Source organism: Poecile atricapillus, chromosome 1, assembly GCF_030490865.1.
Source record: "Poecile atricapillus isolate bPoeAtr1 chromosome 1, bPoeAtr1.hap1, whole genome shotgun sequence".
NCBI classification, from domain to species: Eukaryota; Metazoa; Chordata; class Aves; order Passeriformes; family Paridae; genus Poecile; species Poecile atricapillus.
This window is the reverse complement of record NC_081249.1, coordinates 70,836,196-70,857,344: the sequence shown is the minus strand read 5'-3', so window position 1 is coordinate 70,857,344 and position 21,149 is coordinate 70,836,196. Positions and strand designations below refer to the sequence as shown.

Genomic DNA, 21,149 nt, shown 5'->3' with positions numbered 1-21,149 from the left:
TAGTGCCATTTTTCCATTGGTTTTGGCAAAAGGAAATGTTCAATTATGCCAAATAAAGAAGAAATTTTAGAAAAGAAACAGTCTTCTGGTTAATGGAGAAAGCATCCAAGCCACTGTGACTCACAAGACCAAATGGACATTAGCTATTACAACTCAACTACCTTTCCTCTGGTTCATCATACCTGTCTCAAAACAGGATCATCAGAACAGTGAGTTGCAACACTTGAAAAGCAACTTTACAGAAGGCTGGATGTTACATGGGCAGAAAAGACTGCATGTGCTTACATGCCATTATCAAACATACAGTTTTTCTTTTAACTGGGTTTGGTTTTTGGTTTTTTTCACTATATTTCATTGTGCCTGAAGTGCATCAAGCACAATGGACCCTCCTTGTACAATTCTTGCACTCAGCAACCATGGGAATTTGTGATCCAGCCCCAAAATAAAGGTTAGTGCTATTATAACAAATCTCACTGCCAGTGCCACCACTGTTGAATGGTTACTCTTTTGAATATCGTATGTTGATTTTTCATGAGGCTCCAGCAGAATAAATAGTTTAGGGTTGTAGCTGCTACACCTTGCTACACAGTTTCCTCATGCTTGGGGATTTCTGCAGCAGTGTCACTTAGGAGAAATAGAAACACCAAGACAGACCTGTGGCTGCCCAGGGCAGAGCCTCAGTAGCTGCCTGACAGACAGTATGTCACTTGCTCAACATACTCTCCCAGTGCTCCACAAAGTAACCATCCAGAGGTGGTGCAGAACTCAAGAATGCTTCTTAGAAAGGATGGAAATGGAAGCGTTCCTTTGTTCACTTTTTATCTTCTTTATCCCAGTCTTGCTCACAAAAGTGCAGGACCTGTGTTTTACTCAGTAGCATCCTTCCATGTCACTGTATTATGGTTCTCATTGTATACTGGAGTGGAGTCGTTCTGTAACCTTGTTGTAAGAGGAACTGTGTGGACAATTATGATCAGACCCTCAGCATTGCTCTATTAGCCTCTGATCACCTTCACCCTTTTGCAATATCCACTATTTTAGAGTTCTGTTTGGGTAAATTAGGGAAGGCAGCTACCTCCCATTCCCATGAGCACAAGGTGACAGAGCAGACTTCACGCAGAGCAAGGCATGAAAGCCATCAGCATTGTGCCCACCAACACTGACTGTAATGTCACACTGTGACATTCAGCACTGGAGAAGAGTCAGGTTTGCAAAGTCTGAGGGAAGTTTAGCTGTGGTTCCTTCATCGTTTACTCTAGATTCAAGATGCCTGGGATTAATTGGAACAGTTGGTGGAATGTGGAAGGGTTAAAACTTATTTTATAACTAGAATTACTTGGCAAACCTTTAAGTATTTTCTCCTGCTTATGAACTACCTAAAATACATGCGGAAAAGGCCTTATTTTCATCATACTTAAAACAGTATCAAACAAGAGAAAGCCATTAAGATCAAAAGGGTTATATTTGCAATGTAAGGGTTATTCCTATCTTCCTATTATTGTGACTAGCTGTTTCAAAAGAACATGGAATACAAGATTTGGCATCTTGTTTAAGTTTTAATAATTTCTGAAGTGTATCATCCACTTCACTGCATTTCCAGTGTTAACCTGATGCAAAGCCTTAGCCTCAAGAGTGTTACTGAAAAGCAGATCTCATGCAGCCAACATACAGACAGATGCACCAACATGACTTTTTAGAAATACTAAAAAGAGTCTTTTTTTTTTTAATTAGTGTTGCTGCTTTCTTTGTATATGTTTTGCCAATGAAATTTTGCTGGAGCTTTTGTCACTGATCTTGAAGGAAACATGAAACAATGCAAAACCAAAGAAGCAACTCTAACTATACATTGACAAAGAAGACACACTTCTCCTCAGTGTCCCACAGGCTGCAGGTATGGACCAGTATAACTGGTCCTAGGATTTACTACCTTTTTTTCCTGCCCACTCAAGGTTTGGCTTCATTTCTCTGTGCACTGCCCAGTGCTGCTATTGCTGGGTCTGTAGTTAATGACACCATACAACTGCAGGGGCCTCTTGGACACAGAAGGTGCCACTGTATGACATAGACAGTATAAATCTACAATTATTGCTGCTTGGCTTTCTAAGAAAGTGTCCTTTATGAACAGATATTTTTTACCAATCGTTCATACAAAAGTGCTAGGATTTTAGATGGATTTTTATTATTGATTGGTCTTTGTGAATTGCATCTTGTCATATCTCATCTCTCATTTTGCTCCAAAATGCACCAGAATCATATGCATGATGCTACTGGACCTTTGGCCCACAGTGACAGGGCAAACACACCTGAAAAGGGTTCACTTACACAGCTAAACATCATGTCAGGTAAGAAAGGGACACCAGCTCAAGAAGATAGAGTGCACATTTGTACAAAACAAAGAACTACAAAAGCAAGTTTGTTTTAACCACTGTTTAGAAATCATTCCACTCACCCATTTCCTTGTCTTCTCGAACTCTTCTCCTTTCACTTTCACATGCCTCCATCCATCTCTTTTTATCCTCCTGTTTTTTTGCACAGAACAAATGAATCTCTTCTGTTGTTCTGTTTATTATCTTAAAAGCATTCTTGACATTGATGTTAAAGTCTTTGTCTCTACCATCTTCAGTGTCCACAACTTCCGTCTCATCCATGTCAATACGATCCTTGTAATACAAGATGTCCCTTCTCAGCAAGTCCTTCTTACAGAAGACAAGCTGATGGTCAAAAAGGAAGAAAGTCCTCTGCTGGCTTTTACCTTGTTTTGATATTTTGGTCAGTTCTCCTGAGTGGATCAGTTCTGAGCTTCTGGCTAGCACATCTGGTCCCTAGGAAGATAGATATGTAGAAATACAGATATACGTAGTAAGCAAATCATATTTTAAGATCTCACTCTGTGTGTAACCAGTCTCACTATATAATCAAGTCTAAAGTTCACTCACTTTTTTTGTATTTTTATTATTATATTTGAAAATGTCACACAATGTAAATAATATCACAGAGGTAAATTCAATCAATGTGGTTCTGCTCTACTTTGTTTCTGCATAAACAGAGGGAAACATTTAAGTTAGTGAAACAGGTTCCCATTCTGATGGAACTAACAAAATTCCAAATGAGATTTAAAAAGCATTTTTAGAAGTTCCATTTTGACATCTCATCTCAAAGGCGAGTGTCCATATTAATACATGCTGCTCTTTCTGGATTATAAACAAGGTTAATCAGTAACAGAAACATTGCAAATGAAGTAACTGGACTTTCAACTGAGCAATGACCACTTGAAAAGCAGACACCATAAACAACCACCTACGCAGAAAGACCTATCCTGCAGGGGACACCAAGTATTGTATACAGTACCTTTGCCCAGGAAAAGCACAGGCTGACACTCACCTCCCAGTCTACGATAGAGACTTGCCAACGTGCAATCTTGTCTATGCTTTCTAGTCTCCGTTTTCGCTCGTTGATCAGGCATGCCACATTCTTCATGGCCTCATATGCGGCTTTTATGTTGCTATAATCACTGGGAAATGCAGGCACATTTCAAGGATCACTTATACAAAGGACATGATGCAACCACAGTCCCTGCAGTATTAGCCCACATTATCCACTTATCCCTCTACTCAGGTACTTAAAAAAGAGGAAACTGATTCCTGCTATTCCAAGCCCCACACAGTAGCCTGTACAGTTCAGTGTTCTGTACTGCTGGGCTTGTCTAGAAGCAAATTATTAGACTGGTGAAAGGAGCAAAGGAGACAGAACTGCAACACTCTAGTCTCTACTGAAAACAATGGTAGAGCACTCACTGGCCTTAGCAATAGCTGCATTTCACTAAAGGACTGTGTTTTTAAGCAAGATTTTAGTGGGATTGTTTTGGGAAGGGATTGTTAATCACACTTAACAACTGTATTTTCTCCTTCTTGCTCCAAATGGCTGGGTCAATGTACATAAATGGGGAATACTTGGTGGACATGAAAAAAAACAAAAGCAACCCCCCACAGGATGAGAGAGGAACACAAGAACACCAGAGAGAGGAATTAATGGAGACAATATGAAGAAAGAATCCCATTTCCATGGGACAAATGTGTGAGAGCCATGATGGCAAACTGCCTCTTCCTGCTTCAGGACTAATACAATCAACTCAGGCCAATCCTCCAGCCAATCCTCCTGTCCTTCTTCCAATGCTCTTCTCTCCTTCTTTCCTGAGCTCCCAACATGCCTACAGATCTCCCCAAGCTTGCAGGCAGTCTTTTTCTTTCCTCTGAATAGCATTCATCACTCCTTCACCTTCATCAAATGGAATCTCTCAGAAGACAGAAGGGAAGAGACATATTTCTTGCCAAAGGAGTCCCAGCAGAGCAGCTGATTTTCCTCTTTTATCAGAATGCCTCTTGCAGAAAAGGGAGCCAGAGCCAACAGCATGAACCAGAAATAAATCCTGCCAAGGGGTTAGCCTTGCTGTACTTTTTATCTGCTTCTGTCTCAGTTCCAATTTTCATTGGCTGCTGCTGATGGATGTGCTTCCTTTCTGAATGTGTGCATTCTCTCCTCTCTTTATTTATATCTGTGGAAACTCTATTCTGCCACACTGAATACAGAAAGTGAGATTAACAACAGCAGGATCCTACTGATGTCAGGGAGATGTCCCACAGGGTGACTACATGATATCCATACTGCTACACTTGCCCTTCTTTATCTCAGTTCCTTTTTTCTCTGTTGGTATTTACTCCAGACTTGCTACACAACTTGTTGCCTTCAGAGCAGGCTTTTCATATTGGAATTTCAATTTTTTTATGAAAGCAATATGCTACCAAAACCCCCAGCTGGCTGGAGCTTTCCCAAGGCTCCATGTGGGCGTAGGCCTGCATGTTTGTGAGCATCTCTGCACAGTGGGCACCCCTCTGTGCTTGAAGGCATCTCTGGATGCTGTGCCGCACAAGAGGAAATCAGGTACTAGGGTGGAAGGTGGCAAGACCTCACTGTCACTTTATCTGCAGGTTTAATAGCTCACAGAATAACCTTTCTAAAATTAGTAGCAGTGAAGGAGAAACTTGTTAGTCATTGTTACTGCAGCACTTCCCAGGTAGTCACTGAATTGAACTGAATAGACGTATTTCACATCTAAATGTCAGTGCTTTACACACCTCGTATTTTGCCCCTGGCAAAAATCCTGTGGTCTCCAAGAGGAGTTTTCTCAAGGTTAAACTACTGACTCTGGCCAAGGAAGCACTGCTTCAGGCTGCATTTGGACTTTGAGCACAGGGGTCACAATGGAATATTTTTCTTGCAATTATACAAGGTAAAAAGATAGACACCTATAGATAAAATCTTAATTTAGTCAAAGATTTAATCAGGGCAGGGGGTATACCACGAAGGCTAATAATCTGCAACTTCAATTTTTATTTATGCCAACTATATCTGTATATCTGTATATCTGTATATCTGTACTTTATATATCTGTATCTGTACTTTACTGCCAATTAAGGCAATGTTTATTACTACTAAGTTTCTAAAACAAATTAACTCCAAACTTGCTCAAGTTGTGTTTTTTTCCTAAGGTACTCTTTACTTTTTCTTACATCCACAACTTTTATGACTCTTCCCCTCTTCTTCTCTGGATTTCCTTCTTGATTTCTTTTGACACATTGGCCTTTTTTTCACTCTAAATTACACATCCCTCCCTGCATCCTATTTAAACACCATCTTCTTTTCCTTCTCCCTCTTTGACTTACTCCTCCTCATTGTGTCTTGCATCCTCTCAGTCCCCTGTGCTGCATTTTCAGAAAATGTTTCTGTGATTGACTGTGATGGTTCCAAGATGCCCTGTTTAGTGTGGTCCATGGCAGTTTTGTTCCTCATCTCAAAAGTTTCACTGTTGTGTCTCCCAGAAAATTTGAGTAATTAGGTGTTACTACTGTTATAGAATTTGTTATTTTAGTTCTCTCACCTGTGCTCCTGAGTGGTGTATTTGAGCAATTCTGCAAGTTGCAGAGGATATTTGCAGATTTTCTGAACAGGAGTGAGCAGAAAACCATCAATGGCAATGTCAATCATCTGCTGAAGCAAGCGACAGGCCTCAAAGAAGTGGCGGTATTTTCCCTGCTTCATCAGTTTGGAGAGTTCAATGCAGGCACTGGGATGATTGTTACAATACTCTGAATAAATAGCAAAGCCTTCTTGCTATTAAAAAAAAAAAAAAAGTTACAACTTTACTGAAGTATTTATCTATAAAGGAGAAAAGCTATTTTTTAAATATCTATTATATATAATTAGATTAAGTAATCCATTTCCATATTGTTTCCAGGCTGATCAGCCTTGCAAGTATGCATTAATCTACTTTGTAGCTGTCAAAATTATGTACCCTTCTTGGTCAGAACACAGAAGTTAAGGTGTCTCCTTGAATAAGGATAATCAAACCCATTTTAATAAGTATTTTTCTTTGGGGAAGACAGCTGTAGTCTCTATTAGCGAGTCTCTATCGAGAACTCACAGCCTATCTCCCCACTACCTACCTTCCTTAATGTCTTTATGAAGTTTTTGCATGTTGAAAATGAGATTACTGCAAATAATCCAGCCCTCATGTGTGATCATTAAAGTTTTGACAAGGAACCTTAAGACTGTTTACAAAATTACGTGATTGCTAAAGATGAGGAGAAATCTAAAACAAATATTTAATTAATTGCAAGTTAATTTACATTCTAAAATGCTGCCACTTTAGTATTTAAGAAGCACTTGTTAGTAAAATCCCCTCCTAATATGGTAAATTGTCTTTTTAATATCATACTTTGTTAATTTCATACATAAAATCAACTTTTTCAACCTACATGTTGAAGAAAACATGACCCTATTTCACTTAGATGAGGTTCTTCTTTGTTGTACTGTTTCTCAAGATCCTTCAGAAACTTCCTTTGGAACTTGTAAATATCTTCAATATTTCCAAAAATGGTGCTTAACTGAGCTGTGGTGAACATTCCTGTATGTTTGCGACACTGCCGAATGTAACCCTGAAATGAAATAAAAAACACTCCTTAGTCTGAGGATGTGAGACAGGTCCTACCCTGAACAAAATCATTTGAGCTGGCAAGACCCCTGTGGTCTCCAGGCAAGGGAGTGGTTTCCCAGCCCCCTACACACAGAAGCACAAGTTCAGATTTGCATCTGAGATGTTCACATGTGGATTCTTGGGGTACCCCAAGTGAACCAGGGAACCTCCCGAGTGTAAAGCCCACTGGCACCTCCCTGTTACGAGTACACTGCAGGGACTGAACCTCCAGGGATAGCTGCTGTGCTCACAGTCTCACAGCAGCTACGGCACCAGGGCTCAGGGAGTGCAAAGGTTAACTGCTGTGATGGGGGATATCTGCCAGGCTCCTCAGTTTGGCTGCTGTCAGGCAGGCCTCCCGAAAACAGCTTTGGGAGCACAGCTGAAGTAGCCTTGCAGTTGCTCTTGTGAGGTTTACCAGGAAGCAACACTCACTGTTGCTGGCACTGTTAAGAATATTCTTGTCTCCTCCACAGCCATCTGCTCTGAGAGCTGTGCAGTGGCTGCGCTGCAAGCCAGCTACCGCATTTCCTACTGCACAAACAAGGAAAGCTAATTCCTGTGTGGCTCCTGTAATGTAGACTGCAGACACTTTGTGAATGTAAAACATGTTTTATGGGTATACTCTAGCTTCATGATCCTGGCTACAAACAGCCTAAGTGATTCATTCTAGGGCTGAGCTTGCAAATTTGGGTTACTATCTGTGTAGCTTTTCTGGTTGAGTCTCACTTGAGTGTATTTTCAGCCTTATGTTCTACTTGCACCACCCTACAGACTCACTCTGAGGACAGCACACTATCTCTACCCCACATATTGAGCAAGGCCCATTACTTCTCTTCTTGGAAAATGTGTGCTTGTTCTCTTGTACTAAATTCAGAGGCCTGCCAAATATTAGAAACCAGGTATGGGATAAACGTATTAGAGAAAATTAATTAATTAATAAATGCCTAAGCCTTAACAGGTCAGTAAAATATGAGAGTCATGTCCTAGAACTCAGCTAACCATGTCAGCAACACAGCAGAGAGTACGAATTCTTCCTTGATCTTTCATGCACGCAATCAATCTTACTAGCTTAAGTAAATAATGAATATAAATTACAACATTTACAATTAATGTTTTAAAATTAGCCAGTTAGTAACCAATTTTTTTCCTTTCTCTCCCTTTTTTTCTGTCTTCAAGATACATAAAAAAGTCCTGATCTAAAATGGAAAAAAAAAAAATCAAAACATACTGCTGCCTTGTCTACTTTGCTGTGAATGAAATAATCTAATGGTAAGGGTGGACTAAAGGATGACAGCATGACAAATACAAGGACAGACCTAGCAAACTAAGGCTACAAAGAATATTTCTGTAGGTTACTTAGCACCATTCCAGATGCAAACCATAAAGACAAGTCAAATACAAGTCACATGCATCACATCTCAAGTCAGAAGAGGCAAACTTCAGTGAAAAATATTAAGAAGCTTCTTTCCTGAGTGTGAGCCTCCAACAAATATTGAGAAAAAATGCAGAAAATCATCCCCATTTTATGGTTCAAACAAGCAAGGTAGATCTAAAACACACCTAGATTTTTTCATAACTCCTAAGCAGCCAGTAAAATTCTCCTTGCTTGAGAAAACAGGAAAAAAAAACACTTAGCAAATACTCTTTCCAAGTTACTTCCAAGAAGTTTTGTCACTGAAATGTAAATTATTTTACTACAGTTACTCAATGTTTTCTATACAGTGGCAAAAAGCTCTAAATAAATTAGACTTTCTTCTCTCATTTATTATGGAAATAGCAGTCAGAGAGACACTTTTTCGCTGTCAAAAATGGAAGTTTTTTAAAAAGAAAGGAAGCAATGGCTCAAGGCAGTCATCAGAGAGGAAAGCCGTAAGAGGAAACAAAGAATCTGACAGACACCATCAGAAGCGCAATTTTGGGAGTATTTTGATATGAGAAACCACTGTGGTTCTCAACTTATATGGAATGATTTGCTCTCATTAGGTCAGCAGAACACCCTCAGGTTAAAGCATGTACCTCACAGATGTCCTTGAGATGCTTGATATAGACCCGTTCTGTTTTCATAATTTCCTGTATAACGTTGGTTCTCATCTGATCCCTGTTTTCAGCTATTTTCTGGCGATGCTTGCTAATATCTGAATCTTGTTCTTCGTCCTGGAGATTACTACAATTTTCTGGCACTTCTTCCTGATTAACTCGCAGCTGCAGCCAGAACAAACAAAGCAATTAGAGTGAAGCAGAAAGTTTTACAAAATGTGGTAAAACTGCTACCAACTTCTTTTAACTAAGCGAAGAGTGGATACAGACATATTCTTACCTTACAAAGGGGGCTTCAGAACAGGATTTATCTCACTGTACTCACTGCATATTCAAATAAAGTGTTGAGAATTCTGTCTGATTAAATACATGACTTTCTACCTTAGAGAGAGAGAGACCATGTTGTGCTGTCCATGCTCTCTTCAGAGTTAATCTTATTTCTGACCCTTACTAATAGTTGATGTGTTTGGCAAAGTTAGCATAAGGGTAAAAATTACAAAAGTAGACACTCAACCACTTTTAAATAGTTTCCCTGTGCCCCATCTGTATGATGTAGATAGCAGCACCTCCTTTTTTGACTTCTGTCTGAGTACCCGTGTTGTCTAGAGATGTAGGAAGGGGAAAGGGAGGAACCACCTGCTGCACTTTGTGTATGTAGTACTTCATGCAGTGTGGCCAAAGTTTCCCTACAGGTTCTCAAAAGGTAGTTAAAATTATTTTCTAAAACATACTTCAATTTTTTACCATCTCAGAGTTATACTGTCATTAATCTGGGTGAGTTCTGACTGTGGAGTTCAGACTGTGAACCAGATTTCTGCACAATGTCATTGATAATAAATTAAGCCCTATTTTACCAAGAAAACCCTGCAGCATAGCTCTCTCCAACCCTTATGAGAACTGTTGTGTCCTCTCTGTACACACTGACTTTCTGGTTGACCTTTCTGCTCTTGTTTGAATTTCTTGTTTGAGAAATTCCTTTGGTTATAAACAAAGAAGAGAAAAGAGAAGTTGTCAGAGGAGCTAAGGGATCTTAGGTGTGACTCTCTACTGCTTTTTTCCTTGTCAAGTCCTTAAGGACCACTGATGTTCAGGTATAAACACACTGAGGATCAGGTGTGACATGTAATGCCACGACAACTGTTGCACTCTCCTAAGAATCTTGCAATGGTGCAAAAGCAAGAAGCAAAAGATTTACTCACCCTGACAAAGCTGGCTGGAAACCAGGCTTCCTTGTCCTCATTTCTTCCCCACCACCAGTCTTTGTTGGAAGCTTCTAGAACTCTAATGACATCTCCAGCTTTGAAGCCCAGCTCTTGATCATCCATAGTGACATGGTCCCACAGAGCCTCTGCATAGACGATGGTGCCATCGCTTATCAGCTAAGATAGGAAGAAAATGAGATAGTGAAGGACAGAAGACAAGCTATGAAGTGTTCATAAACTACAAAGAGATCAACATAACTCATCAGATTGCCTACTATTACACCTGTTACAGGATAAAACTAAAATTTCAGATTTTCAGAAATCTATGCACATACTCATTAATGAAAACAATTAGACTCCTGCTCCAGATCACTTACATAGGGTAACAGTTAAGTCTGCGATGGTTTAAAACCCAGCGGGAAAATTAAACCAACTCAAACTGTCCTCTTTCCCCCACTCCCTTCCTACAGTGGAGGAAACACTAGGAGAGATTATAGAAGGAAACACAATTTACTGAAAAACCACAATAGCCACAACAATGCTAGTAAAAGAGTGCACAAAAGAAAGTTTCACCCACAAAAGGGTATTTACCACCAAGCAAACAAAAATGCCTCCCAAAGAAACTAGCTACTGCCATTGAATTTTTAATGACTATGAAATCTCAGACCGTGTAAAACATCCCTCCACATCCCCCATCCCTGTCCCTGCCCTCCCTGTCCTGTCACTCCAGCAAGGCAAAGCCCCGGACATTACCTCATTAATTGCAAGCTGTTCCCCTCCGGGCTGCAGGTACCTGGGAGCAGCTTGGCAGAGCTCCTCGAAGCTGTAATCTTCCTCACTGCCATTGTCATCCACCAAGGCTGAAGATTCAGTCCCACCATCTGCAGCAACTAAAACAAAAGTGCAACAGCTGTTTGCTTCATCATTTTTATGATTCAAAGAAAGACAACAATGCAGGAGGAATTGCTGAGAAATTGCCTTTGTTGACACGAATAAAACAATAACAGCAGAAGTGGTGGGCAGCAGAGCTCTCAGGAAAACCACCTTTCCGTCATTAAAAACATTTTACTCTTCTTTAGAATTTTCTCTTTTAGCAGCTGATAAAACTGAGAAACTTCTGTACGCAAAAACCCCAGAACTACAATAATTCCTTACTTATTTTTTCCCAGAGGAAACCTTAAATGATCTGTATCAGAAGGAAGGCCCCGGTGCTATTTCCCAGGTGGCAGATAAGAGAGCCCCGGCAGCCCCCAGCAGTCAATGGGGACACTGTGACCCCCAGGCCGGGTGCCCTCACACCGTCACATCCCCTGCAGGGACTTAAGGACACAGTGGTTCCCATGGTTTGGGTGATACCCGTGAGAGGAGTGGGCAGCCCTCGTGCAGCCCCAGCTCTGCGCTGGCTGCTGCCACCTCTCCCATGCACTGCTCAGTGCTGGACTGTGTCCAAGTGGGCTTGCCTCTCAAAGCCGCCTGGAATGTTTAAACCACCCAGGATCAGGAAGCATTCATGACCAGTAGCCCCGTGCTTGAGTGCACTCTCTGGTCCTTGTTAATTTATCCTTAAAGATTTATTCTTATGGCAAGTCCAAGCTGTGAACTAGAGAGTCTGAAGATCATACAGTGCTCAAAAATGCATTAAAAATAAGCCAAATTCAGAATAGGTTGCTAGCACTGAACTTCTTTGCTAAAGGTTAATGTATCCCAAGTAATTTGCCACACAGTCAACACAGCAGCTCTTACTCCTGGGTGCCTGGGAAGGGACATTTAAACAGAATTACTGAACCTGCCAATTCCAAAAAGCAGCAAGGCTGAGCAGCAGGATCCTGACACTGCCTCTCCTCTACTGTGCTTCAGACCTGGGTACTGGCTGTCAGCTGAGATTTGGGCTCTGGATGGATAAGAGTCACAAAGAGACCACACCTGGCTTTACTCCATGCACCTACTATCACCAGGCACTCTGTTGCCATCTGCTATTTACATTAGAGGGAGAAATACCGGAACCCCCTCTTCAGGGCACACATACCATCACCAGCATCTTTGCTCATTTGAGCATTAATTTGCCAGAGGGATCAAAGCAGATCTCCACACAGATTCACTAAAAAACTTTCAAGATTTTTCTTTCCATTAAAAATGGAAAAATATGGCATAGTCTTGATACAATAGAACATGACTATTAACCATTCTCTTCTACTCCCTAGCATTTTAAATACACATTCACATTAACAGTATAATCTGCCTAAGGAGGAAGGATGCAGAACTCCCATTTAAAAAAATCAACATTTTTTTCCCCTGCAAACTCATTAATCTGAGCACTGATAAACTTGCAAAACTTACTGAAAATACTTTATTAAAAAATCTGCAAGTAGATATGTCATTAAATCAGTTTTTATCTTATAAAGCAAAATCCAAAAAATTAATCCCAGTGATCCTTTACACATTTCCACTGTACTCTCTGTATTGTCTGTGGGGTTGTTCCAGTAATAATAGCATTTCAAAATAACCTAATTCATTTGACTCCAGACAAAAAAACCCCACAATTTTGGGACAGAAAGATGTTTTGTTATTCTGTACCAAATGAACAAGCTTACATTGACTTTGTAGAGTAGAATCAAGTAAAATCTTGCATTCTGCATCTTTTTGTCTATTGTATACAGACAGAAATACCAGAGGGAGGGGTGTGCTTTCCTGGTCACGAAAAACTTAAAAGACAGCCTGGGATTGATGCAGATCTCCTAGCAGCTTTTCACCACTGCTGCAGGTTCCCATGAACGACAGAGAGTAAGTGTCATCAGACTCAGGCCCCCTGACTGCCACAGTTTACCAGTTCAATCGAAAAACACCGCGAAAAAAGCAAGAGCGAGCATGTTCTACTCACACGTACCCATCTGAAGGCTCTCCAGACTCCAAAACCGTGCCATCGCCCCCCTGGCTACCATGCTGCCGTCAGACCTCTAACAGGTGATGATGCTGAGTCCTACAGGGCTGGCGGAGGATCACAAGAGGCTCTGAGCTCCCCACAGCTCGGAGGAACAGGCTGTCAGCTGCCTTCAGCTCCCGGCGGTGCCTCCGAGGCCGAGGCGGGCTGGGAGCTGCCAGCGGCGCCCTCAGCCGCGCAGCCTGGCTGCCGAGAGCTCCCGGCTCTCTGACATCATGGGGTGCCCTTAGGGAGGAAGTTCCAGAAAAGAAACAAAAACCTGGCTGTGCCTGGCCCTGGCCGCGCTGCGCCTGCAGCCGCTCAGATCGCTCCCACAGAGCCTGAACATGGTGAACACAGCAAGCCAGGGAGTGCATTTGTTTTTCATTAAAGCAGCTAAATGCGATTTCGATCTATATTCAAATGACTGCAATCCAGAGGGAGAGATTATTTGGATGGGAGTTGGGAGTTCCTTGTATTACAACACTCTTCAGAGTATCGGTCTGTCTTTGTCATACTATACCAGCTAAAATTCCAGTAGAAGTAAACAATTAAGGTACTTTTTGCATAATTTCACTTGCTCCACAGGCAAACACTGGATCATTTTTTAGGGCACAAGCAGCACAAGTGTTAAGGCTGCAGCAGATTGCTCCCAGGAAAACAGGGGAGGAGAGAGACATTTTCTCACTGAAACTAGAAACTTAATTCAGCTGCTCTATGAAATAGGGAATAAAGCAGGAAAGCACTCAAACCATCCATTTTTCTCCAGGTCTGAGCCGGCCAGAACACAACCTCATTCATTCACCATAGGCCAGCATTCACCCTTGCATCTGTGTCCTCCCGCAGTGAAGCTGGATCAGTCCATGCACTGGAAGCAAAGGCAGGAGCCGTTCCCACCAGGAGAGCGCAAAGCCTGATGGATCCTATGTCTGTACACACTGCCATGCCTACAGTTTGGAAAGCCCCAAAAATTTAGAGGCTTCTTCTGTCCCTGAAAACTGTTGCTCAGCTGAGCCTGTCCAGTAACTGGGGACTGCCTCCTCCAGGGATGTGTACACAAAACTCTGGAGGCATTTCTGCACACAGCAACTTCTCAACACCCACTGAAATCACATGGTTTTCCGCAGCGTTGCCTCAGACAGAGAAGGAAAGGGGCCAAACATCGTCCTGCAATATTAATGCCGTTTTCCAGCAAAAGTCCTATTTGTGCTGCGCTGCACGGGAGACTGACAGAAATCATCTTCCGAATCTCTCAAACTTCCCTATTATTTCTTGCTGCAAGGACTCTAGTTGGATAGGACAATACAAACAAGCTACTACATAAGATCTTCATACACAATATTTTTCTTGGCATAAACCATTTAAAAAAAAGGCAAGCTGGCAAACAGAAGTGACATGGATGACACTGAAGCACTGATGGATCCTGAGACTTGCAAGTGAAAATTTCACGCTTTTAATCAAGCCAGAGCGCAAGCTCTTTGCCATGTCAAACCCCTGCCCATCAGGGAAAAACAGTTCAACTGCCAAAGGAAAACCAGATCAAATCCCACACAGCTCTTTTACAAGACAGTTTAATAAAAACTTCTGAAAAACAGCCCAACACTCTTTCAGTCTGATTTTTGTAGAAAGGAACAGACTGTGTGCTTTTGCTCAACGACTAACCTAATGCCCCTGTGGGATGCTGCTGGGATGGAGAGGGGGGCTTCTCTCCCTCCTTTGCATGGGCACATCTGGCAAACTGAACCACCACGAAAATACTCATTTGTGGTAAGGTGGTGGTGGCTTCATTTCCTTGTAGATCAGCCAGGGACAGGAGGAGGCACATGCTGCCCTTTGTAGTGGCAGTCCACAGTGACCTTGTCCAAATGCATGCTGAGCTGGCTTAACCACTGCACAGAGCACCCTAAAAAGGCTGTGGGTAGCACTTACTAAAATACTAAAAGCTAGTTTATCCACCTCAAGAAAATTCAGTTCTAGAAATACTCTGGTATCGTAGAACCCTCCATCCTGGGGCAGACCACAGGTCATCCCCAACCACTTCTCTGACAACAGCCAGCAGCAGATGCCTAGGGAGGAACATAAAAATAGATGAGGCGTGTGATGACACTGTTCTGATGTACTTCTCTAAAATCCAGTTATCTGCAGATCAGTCAGATCCCTCCTGGGGCAGAAATTATATCTTTGTGTTTAATGAACTGGATTTTTCAAACCACTTTCTGAATTTTTTTAACTGTTGGGATGTGAAATATAATGTGTAGCAATTAGTTTAATGGTTTAATTTTACAGACTGTGAAAACTATCTTTTATTTTGAGCTTGCTCTCTGATGATTTCATTTGGTGCCCTTTAGTTCTTAAATTATTTGAAACAATAACTATTATCTGTTCATTTTTCCTATGCCAAACAGACTTTTATTCTCCTATTGTCCTTTTTTTCCATGTTGCAGAGCCCAAGCCACATTAATCACTCCTCTCAGAGACACACACTGGGTCGATTTTCTTGTCCTTCTGCTTTTCTCTGTATCGTCCCCTGTAAAAAATGCCTTTTGGGATGGAAAGGAACGGGGAGATGGCCCCCACACACCAGTGGCACAATTGGGCCTTCTGTTTTGTTCTCTATTCATTTCTTACAAACTCCTGCCCTTTTATTTACTGTTTTGACTGTTACTATGCACTGCACTGATTCTGTAAATGTCTCTTAAGATTGCAAGATCTCTGCCTGAACGGCAATATCCAGTTCAAAGTCCATCCTTCTGTAAGCACATCAGGCTCTTTTCCTCCTCCACATGAGTTACCTTGACTTGACCAACACCTGACGCCAGTGCAGTGCCTCATGTCTCACTTTTACCACTGTGAATAATTCAGCACACCAGCAAGAATTAACATTTCGTTTTATACCTCCCTTCCCACATCATTCGTGCAGACACTGAACATCTGATTCCACTCATGAGCTCTCTCTTTAAGAAAACCAACCACTCTCCTAAGTCATTCCTGAGCTGTGCTCCACACAGGTCACATTCTAGTCCCACACAAATATATGCAAAAAAAGATGGATTCGTTTTTACGATGAGTATAAAAATTCCTCTGCAGTGACAAATAGGCAACCTATTTAATATAATTTTAAACTTGTAACCCTTCAAGTGCAAGAGTGGCAATGTAAACCACAAGGGCAGTTTCCCTTGTGTTGTATGATTCTTGCTCTGCTTCCTACAGATGATGATTCACTGTCTTGTAACCTCTGTTTTTCTAAAAATTTACATCTCCACTTTTATCTGCCATTGCTATAAGAAGAAAGCATGTAATGTCTTAGCTTTTAGCAAGTAACTAAAGATACCATTGGTTTTCTGTGCTTGGGGTTAGAATTACTTTCTACAATAAAGGGCTTTTGTGCTATCAAATTTCACTGTGCATGAGCAAACAAAAAACTCCCACATGTTCAAAGACAAGGAAGTGCCTTGTGATTTAAGAGAAAAAAGGAAAGAGATCAGAATGTGTGACACTAGTCACTTTAATATTTTCTTCTGGAGCTACTTAAAAGATCTTTGCAACTGCTTGCAAAGTGAAGTCCATGATGAAGACCCTCCCCACTTGCCTTCAGAGTTTTGATTTCAGAAACTTTTCCTGCTCCACTTCTATGGTTATTGTAAAGTCTCATAAAAGTCACATCTAACATAATCAAGGTTGCTTTCACTTCATTGTTCTTAAAAGTGGCAGAAATTTTGGTTTCTGTATTTGTCATCCTGATGCTTAACTTTAGGAGACCAGTTATTCAAAACCTAAACACCTGGGGAGATATTGCTCTCAGGAAGTTGTCTAGGTAACTAATACTATTTCATGTGGCTTACAAATATGAATTGGAAAGGATAACTAAAAATAGAAAAAAAAAATAGAAAAACTAATTCCTACTCTGTGATAAAAAAAGAGCCTCTTTTTTTCACAAACTATGTTATGGCAGACCTGTTATTCTGTGAGCGGTCCTTCTGGAATCAAGGACTGACACCACTTGTATAACCTCAGCAAGAGTCACAGCATTCTATGTCTAATTTACCTCAGTGCCTGATCTGAACTCATTAAGTGTACTAAGGAGCATGCAGCACAACACACTGCAGATGCAGGTTTTAAAGTAGTTCCCAGTCTTTTACCACAATATAAATTAAAAGGAAAATACAAATGGAGTGTATATGACCGCCTTGGTTAGAGAGAAGTTGTGAAGCTTTCAGCACTGTTTATTCCAAACCACCCACATCATCACTGGGGGCATGGTTTTGGCAGAAGTAGCCAGGCACTGGAAACCAAAGTTTGCCATCTTGCTGGATCTCTTCAGGGAGAAGGTATTGGGATCAGCCAAGTGGACCCAGCCCCTCTCCACCACTGTCAGTCCCTTTCCCATTTCTTCAGGGCACTGTTTTAAGACACGGTGCTGACGGACAGCGACGATGAATCTGAGATGCCACTCAGAAAAAGCAAAATAGTGACAAAGTGGCACAGAGCCAAGCCCAGCTGAGCTACACAGAGTCTAAACTCCAGAAGAGCCCAACTGGAGCGGCATCGGTGCCAGAGGCAGCTGTGGAGAATCGAACCAGCAAAGCAGAGCGGTCTGAGGTGGTGAAGTGGCACAACGCGATGATCAGTCTTCTGAGGGGTTTGCTTGTCCTACTCTTTGCTGTTTTCCAGCTGGGGTAGGGGAGAACATTAAGCAGTCAAAGCTCTCCTTGACATACTTCCTTTATGTCCCAAATACCATGTGGCCCAGATGCAGGAACAGTAACTACATTGCCTTTGTGTGAAAACGACAGCAGGCACTGTCTTCAGGAAGTGCTGGGGTTTTTTTCACAGTGGTAAATGCCCTTTTTTGTGGGTAGAGCACCCTCTTTTTGCATACTTTTTGCTATTAACACTAAAATCGCTGTTGTCATTGCAATTTTAGTATTTTGTAATCTCATCATTTCTCCTTATTGTCCCTTCATTACTGGAAGGGGCAGGGGGAAAGGTAGTGGCTTATTTGGAGTTTAGTTCCCTAAACAAGCTGTCTAAACCAGCACAATAATTTATCTCAGAATTCCAGAATATTCTGAGTTGGAAGGGACCCACGAAGATCAAGTCCAACCCTTAAGTGAATGGCCCATATGGGGCTCAAACCCACAGCCTAGGCATTATCAACTGGATGCTCCAATCAGCTGAGCTCATCTCAGGGAGTAAGTCCCTCTTATTGCCATAGTTAGAAATTCCCAAGTCTGCTTCTTGAAGAGCACCTCCTGAAAAAAACTGTCATGTTCTATTCAAAACAGGAGTATTCAATCTTAACATGTCCTTACATAAACTAATTTGTAGTTAAAACATTTTTGGCAGAATTTGGATGTCATTGCAGCTAGAGCTTAGTTAAGAACCATAGAAGCCAAGTTACTGACTTGTAAACATACATGTAATTTTCATAAACATTGAAAATGCTATTTGTTAAGTTTCCCACTTCAGTCATGGGAAGCCTTGATTCAGAAGGTTCAAGGTGAAGGTTCTCAACAGTGCTTTGTTCACTATTAACAGTGAAAGATATGAAGTGAGAATTTTGCTTTTATTTCTAACTTTTGGCAGTGTCTGAAGGAACACAAATGGTGTTAACCCAGGTTCTTCTGGTCCCACCTGTGAGAAAAGGTTCCACTACTACTAGACTAGTTAATAAACAACTTCTATTAAATACAGATAGCATTGCATGCTAAGAGTAAACAATTACAGAAAAATTATGTAGGATACATCAGTGAGCCTATTAAAAGTGCAATGCTTCCAAAAAGGCAATTTTTCCAAAAGCCTGTCCCTCATGTACCAGAGTTCTAGTTAGGCTACACTCACCAGTAAGCCTTAATTATTTAAGGCTTGCCTATCAAAGTAAAGCTGAATGCATGGCAAACAGAAAATTAAAAATACATGTGTGGTGTGGCTAGGGTTCAGGTATGAACTCAAGCATATTAGAACTTACTTCCTTCATAATCTATCAACTTTAGACAATCATATGAGTGAGAGAGTGAAGAATACAGGTTTGTAAGTGGTACAGAAAAATAAACCATAGCAATGTCAAAGACTAGATGTGAAAAAAAGAAGTTTTACATGAGAACAGCAGCTACTAGTATGAAACTCACAAAACAAAGCAACTTTGCTGGGTATTACTTTGTCACTGAGTTGATTTGCACCCTTTTATCCTCCATGTTATATTCTAATTCTTGCTTAGCCTGGGGTGTGGCTTTCTGATCTACAAAGTTAAAAATACTCATCTTACCATTAGATGTTCTCATCTGCCGCCTCCGTCCCACCCGGTCCAGGCCGATGGGGGTACTTTGTGAGAAGGTGAGTGGCCGGAACCTGGCTGAAACAGCCTTGTACGGGGGCACCTTGTGTGCTGGAACGGGTGGCCGTGTCACAGGCTACCAAGGAAACAGGAAAATCCAGTATTAGTAAAGCTATGGGAAAGTGCAACTGAGCAAAGCTCAGGTATGAAGTAAGGTTTCTCCAGATAGTCCAGGTAATTACACGGGCAGTAAAATCCCCTATGTTGAAGTGGCATTGCCTAAACACTGCATACCATGTCCACCAACATCACAGAACAAGTTTTATTACCTTACAATTCTTTGTTACATTAAAAACTCCTGAACCTTCTGTTGTGGTCAGACACGCTCTGTAATTTTCATCTTGTAATACTATTTTTTGAAGACAATCAGAAGGCTGGAGCACCTCTTCTATGAAGATTACACTGAGAGAGCTGGGGCTGTTCAGCCTAGAGAAGAAGGCTCCAGGGAGACCTCACGATGGCCTTTCTGTTCTCAAGGGGAACTACAAGAAAGCTGGACAGGGACTTTTTACAATGGCATGTAGTCATAGGACAAGGGGGAATAGCTTTCAACTGAAGGAAGGTCAAACTGGAACAGGTTTTCTGCAGAGGCAGTGGGTTTCTGCTTTCACCAGTTAAATATATTGCTTGTCGGTAAAAAAAACAAGACAATAATAATTGTCTAAATGATGCTCTGTTTTGAGTTCCCAGGAGTCTTGTAAGAAAGAGGTAATACTAAGTTTATTGCAACTTTTTCTCAAAGCCATTTCTTTTGGATTAATCATTCATTTGTTGAATTATAATTGGAAAACCTACCCGTTTTATTTGCAAATTGAGTCTGATTTTTATGTTGTCCCTGAACAACTCCACATTAGCCAGGCTGATTGATCTTTCATAAGCATTCAACACTAAATAGTCAGGCTTCAGCACATGAACTTCAGAGAAACTTGTCTTTAGATCTTATTGTTCAGTCGCTACTGTTCTTCAATCAAGTAATCTGAAACATCAGGGTGGTTTTTTAATGAGGGGTGGTTTTTTAATGAACTATCTCTTGACACTCTGTTACAAAACCCATGACAGTATTGTTTGGAAATGTTTTCTCACACCTAAGCCATCAGACCAAAACAAAAAACAGCATAGAGGGAATTAGCTTTGTACTTTTTAAATATTCCCATGGGTTTTCAAAGCTTTAAAAAAAAAAACCTCACCAGTGTGAAATGCAGTCTTTGACAGCCCCTCACATAAAGTACTTCTAGCGCATATATGCCTCCCTAATGAATCCTTTTTCACATTCCAGCTGAAAGTTTACTTTTTATTATGACTGCCAAAAACCTCAGTGTGTACAGAACTGATTCATTGAAAAATTCATCTTAAAACCTCATTTCCTAAGTGCCTGATCAGTATATCAGGATCCTTCACCACAAAAAGTCTGATTTGTTTAGCTAATAGATGTGACAGCAATTACTGTATGCAAACAACTGGCTGAGTAAGCAAAAGAGGCTATTTATTTCTGGGCAACTAAAATTTTCTTATAAGGCTTCAATCCTGATCCTTTCCCTGGACAGACATGGATGTGCTTTTACTCCGTGGTAGTCCTGGGAAGGCCATAATTTGGTTTAATAATGTGCCCTTGTTAGGAATGCTCCA

The 21,149-nt window shown here is 41.2% G+C and overlaps 1 protein-coding gene across 4 annotated transcripts in view; it reads right to left on the bottom strand.

The window, feature by feature from the left end:
* SPATA13 (spermatogenesis associated 13) overlaps positions 1-21,149 on the bottom strand; it is a 46,195-nt gene that overhangs the window by 6,672 nt on the left and 18,374 nt on the right. For 3 of the 4 annotated variants that reach the window (XM_058847580.1, XM_058847589.1, XM_058847597.1), the window contains 8 exons: positions 19,455-19,599; positions 11,026-11,162; positions 10,270-10,449; positions 9,050-9,235; positions 6,813-6,992; positions 5,936-6,168; positions 3,382-3,511; positions 2,450-2,822 (listed from right to left, as the gene is read on the bottom strand). In XM_058847580.1, the coding sequence (XP_058703563.1) occupies positions 2,450-2,822; positions 3,382-3,511; positions 5,936-6,168; positions 6,813-6,992; positions 9,050-9,235; positions 10,270-10,449; positions 11,026-11,162; positions 19,455-19,599 (1,564 nt within the window). Of the gene's footprint in view, positions 1-2,449; positions 2,823-3,381; positions 3,512-5,935; positions 6,169-6,812; positions 6,993-9,049; positions 9,236-10,269; positions 10,450-11,025; positions 11,163-13,156; positions 13,240-19,454; positions 19,600-21,149 lie in introns of those variants that run through there. The other variant, XM_058847607.1, reaches the window with a different exon arrangement.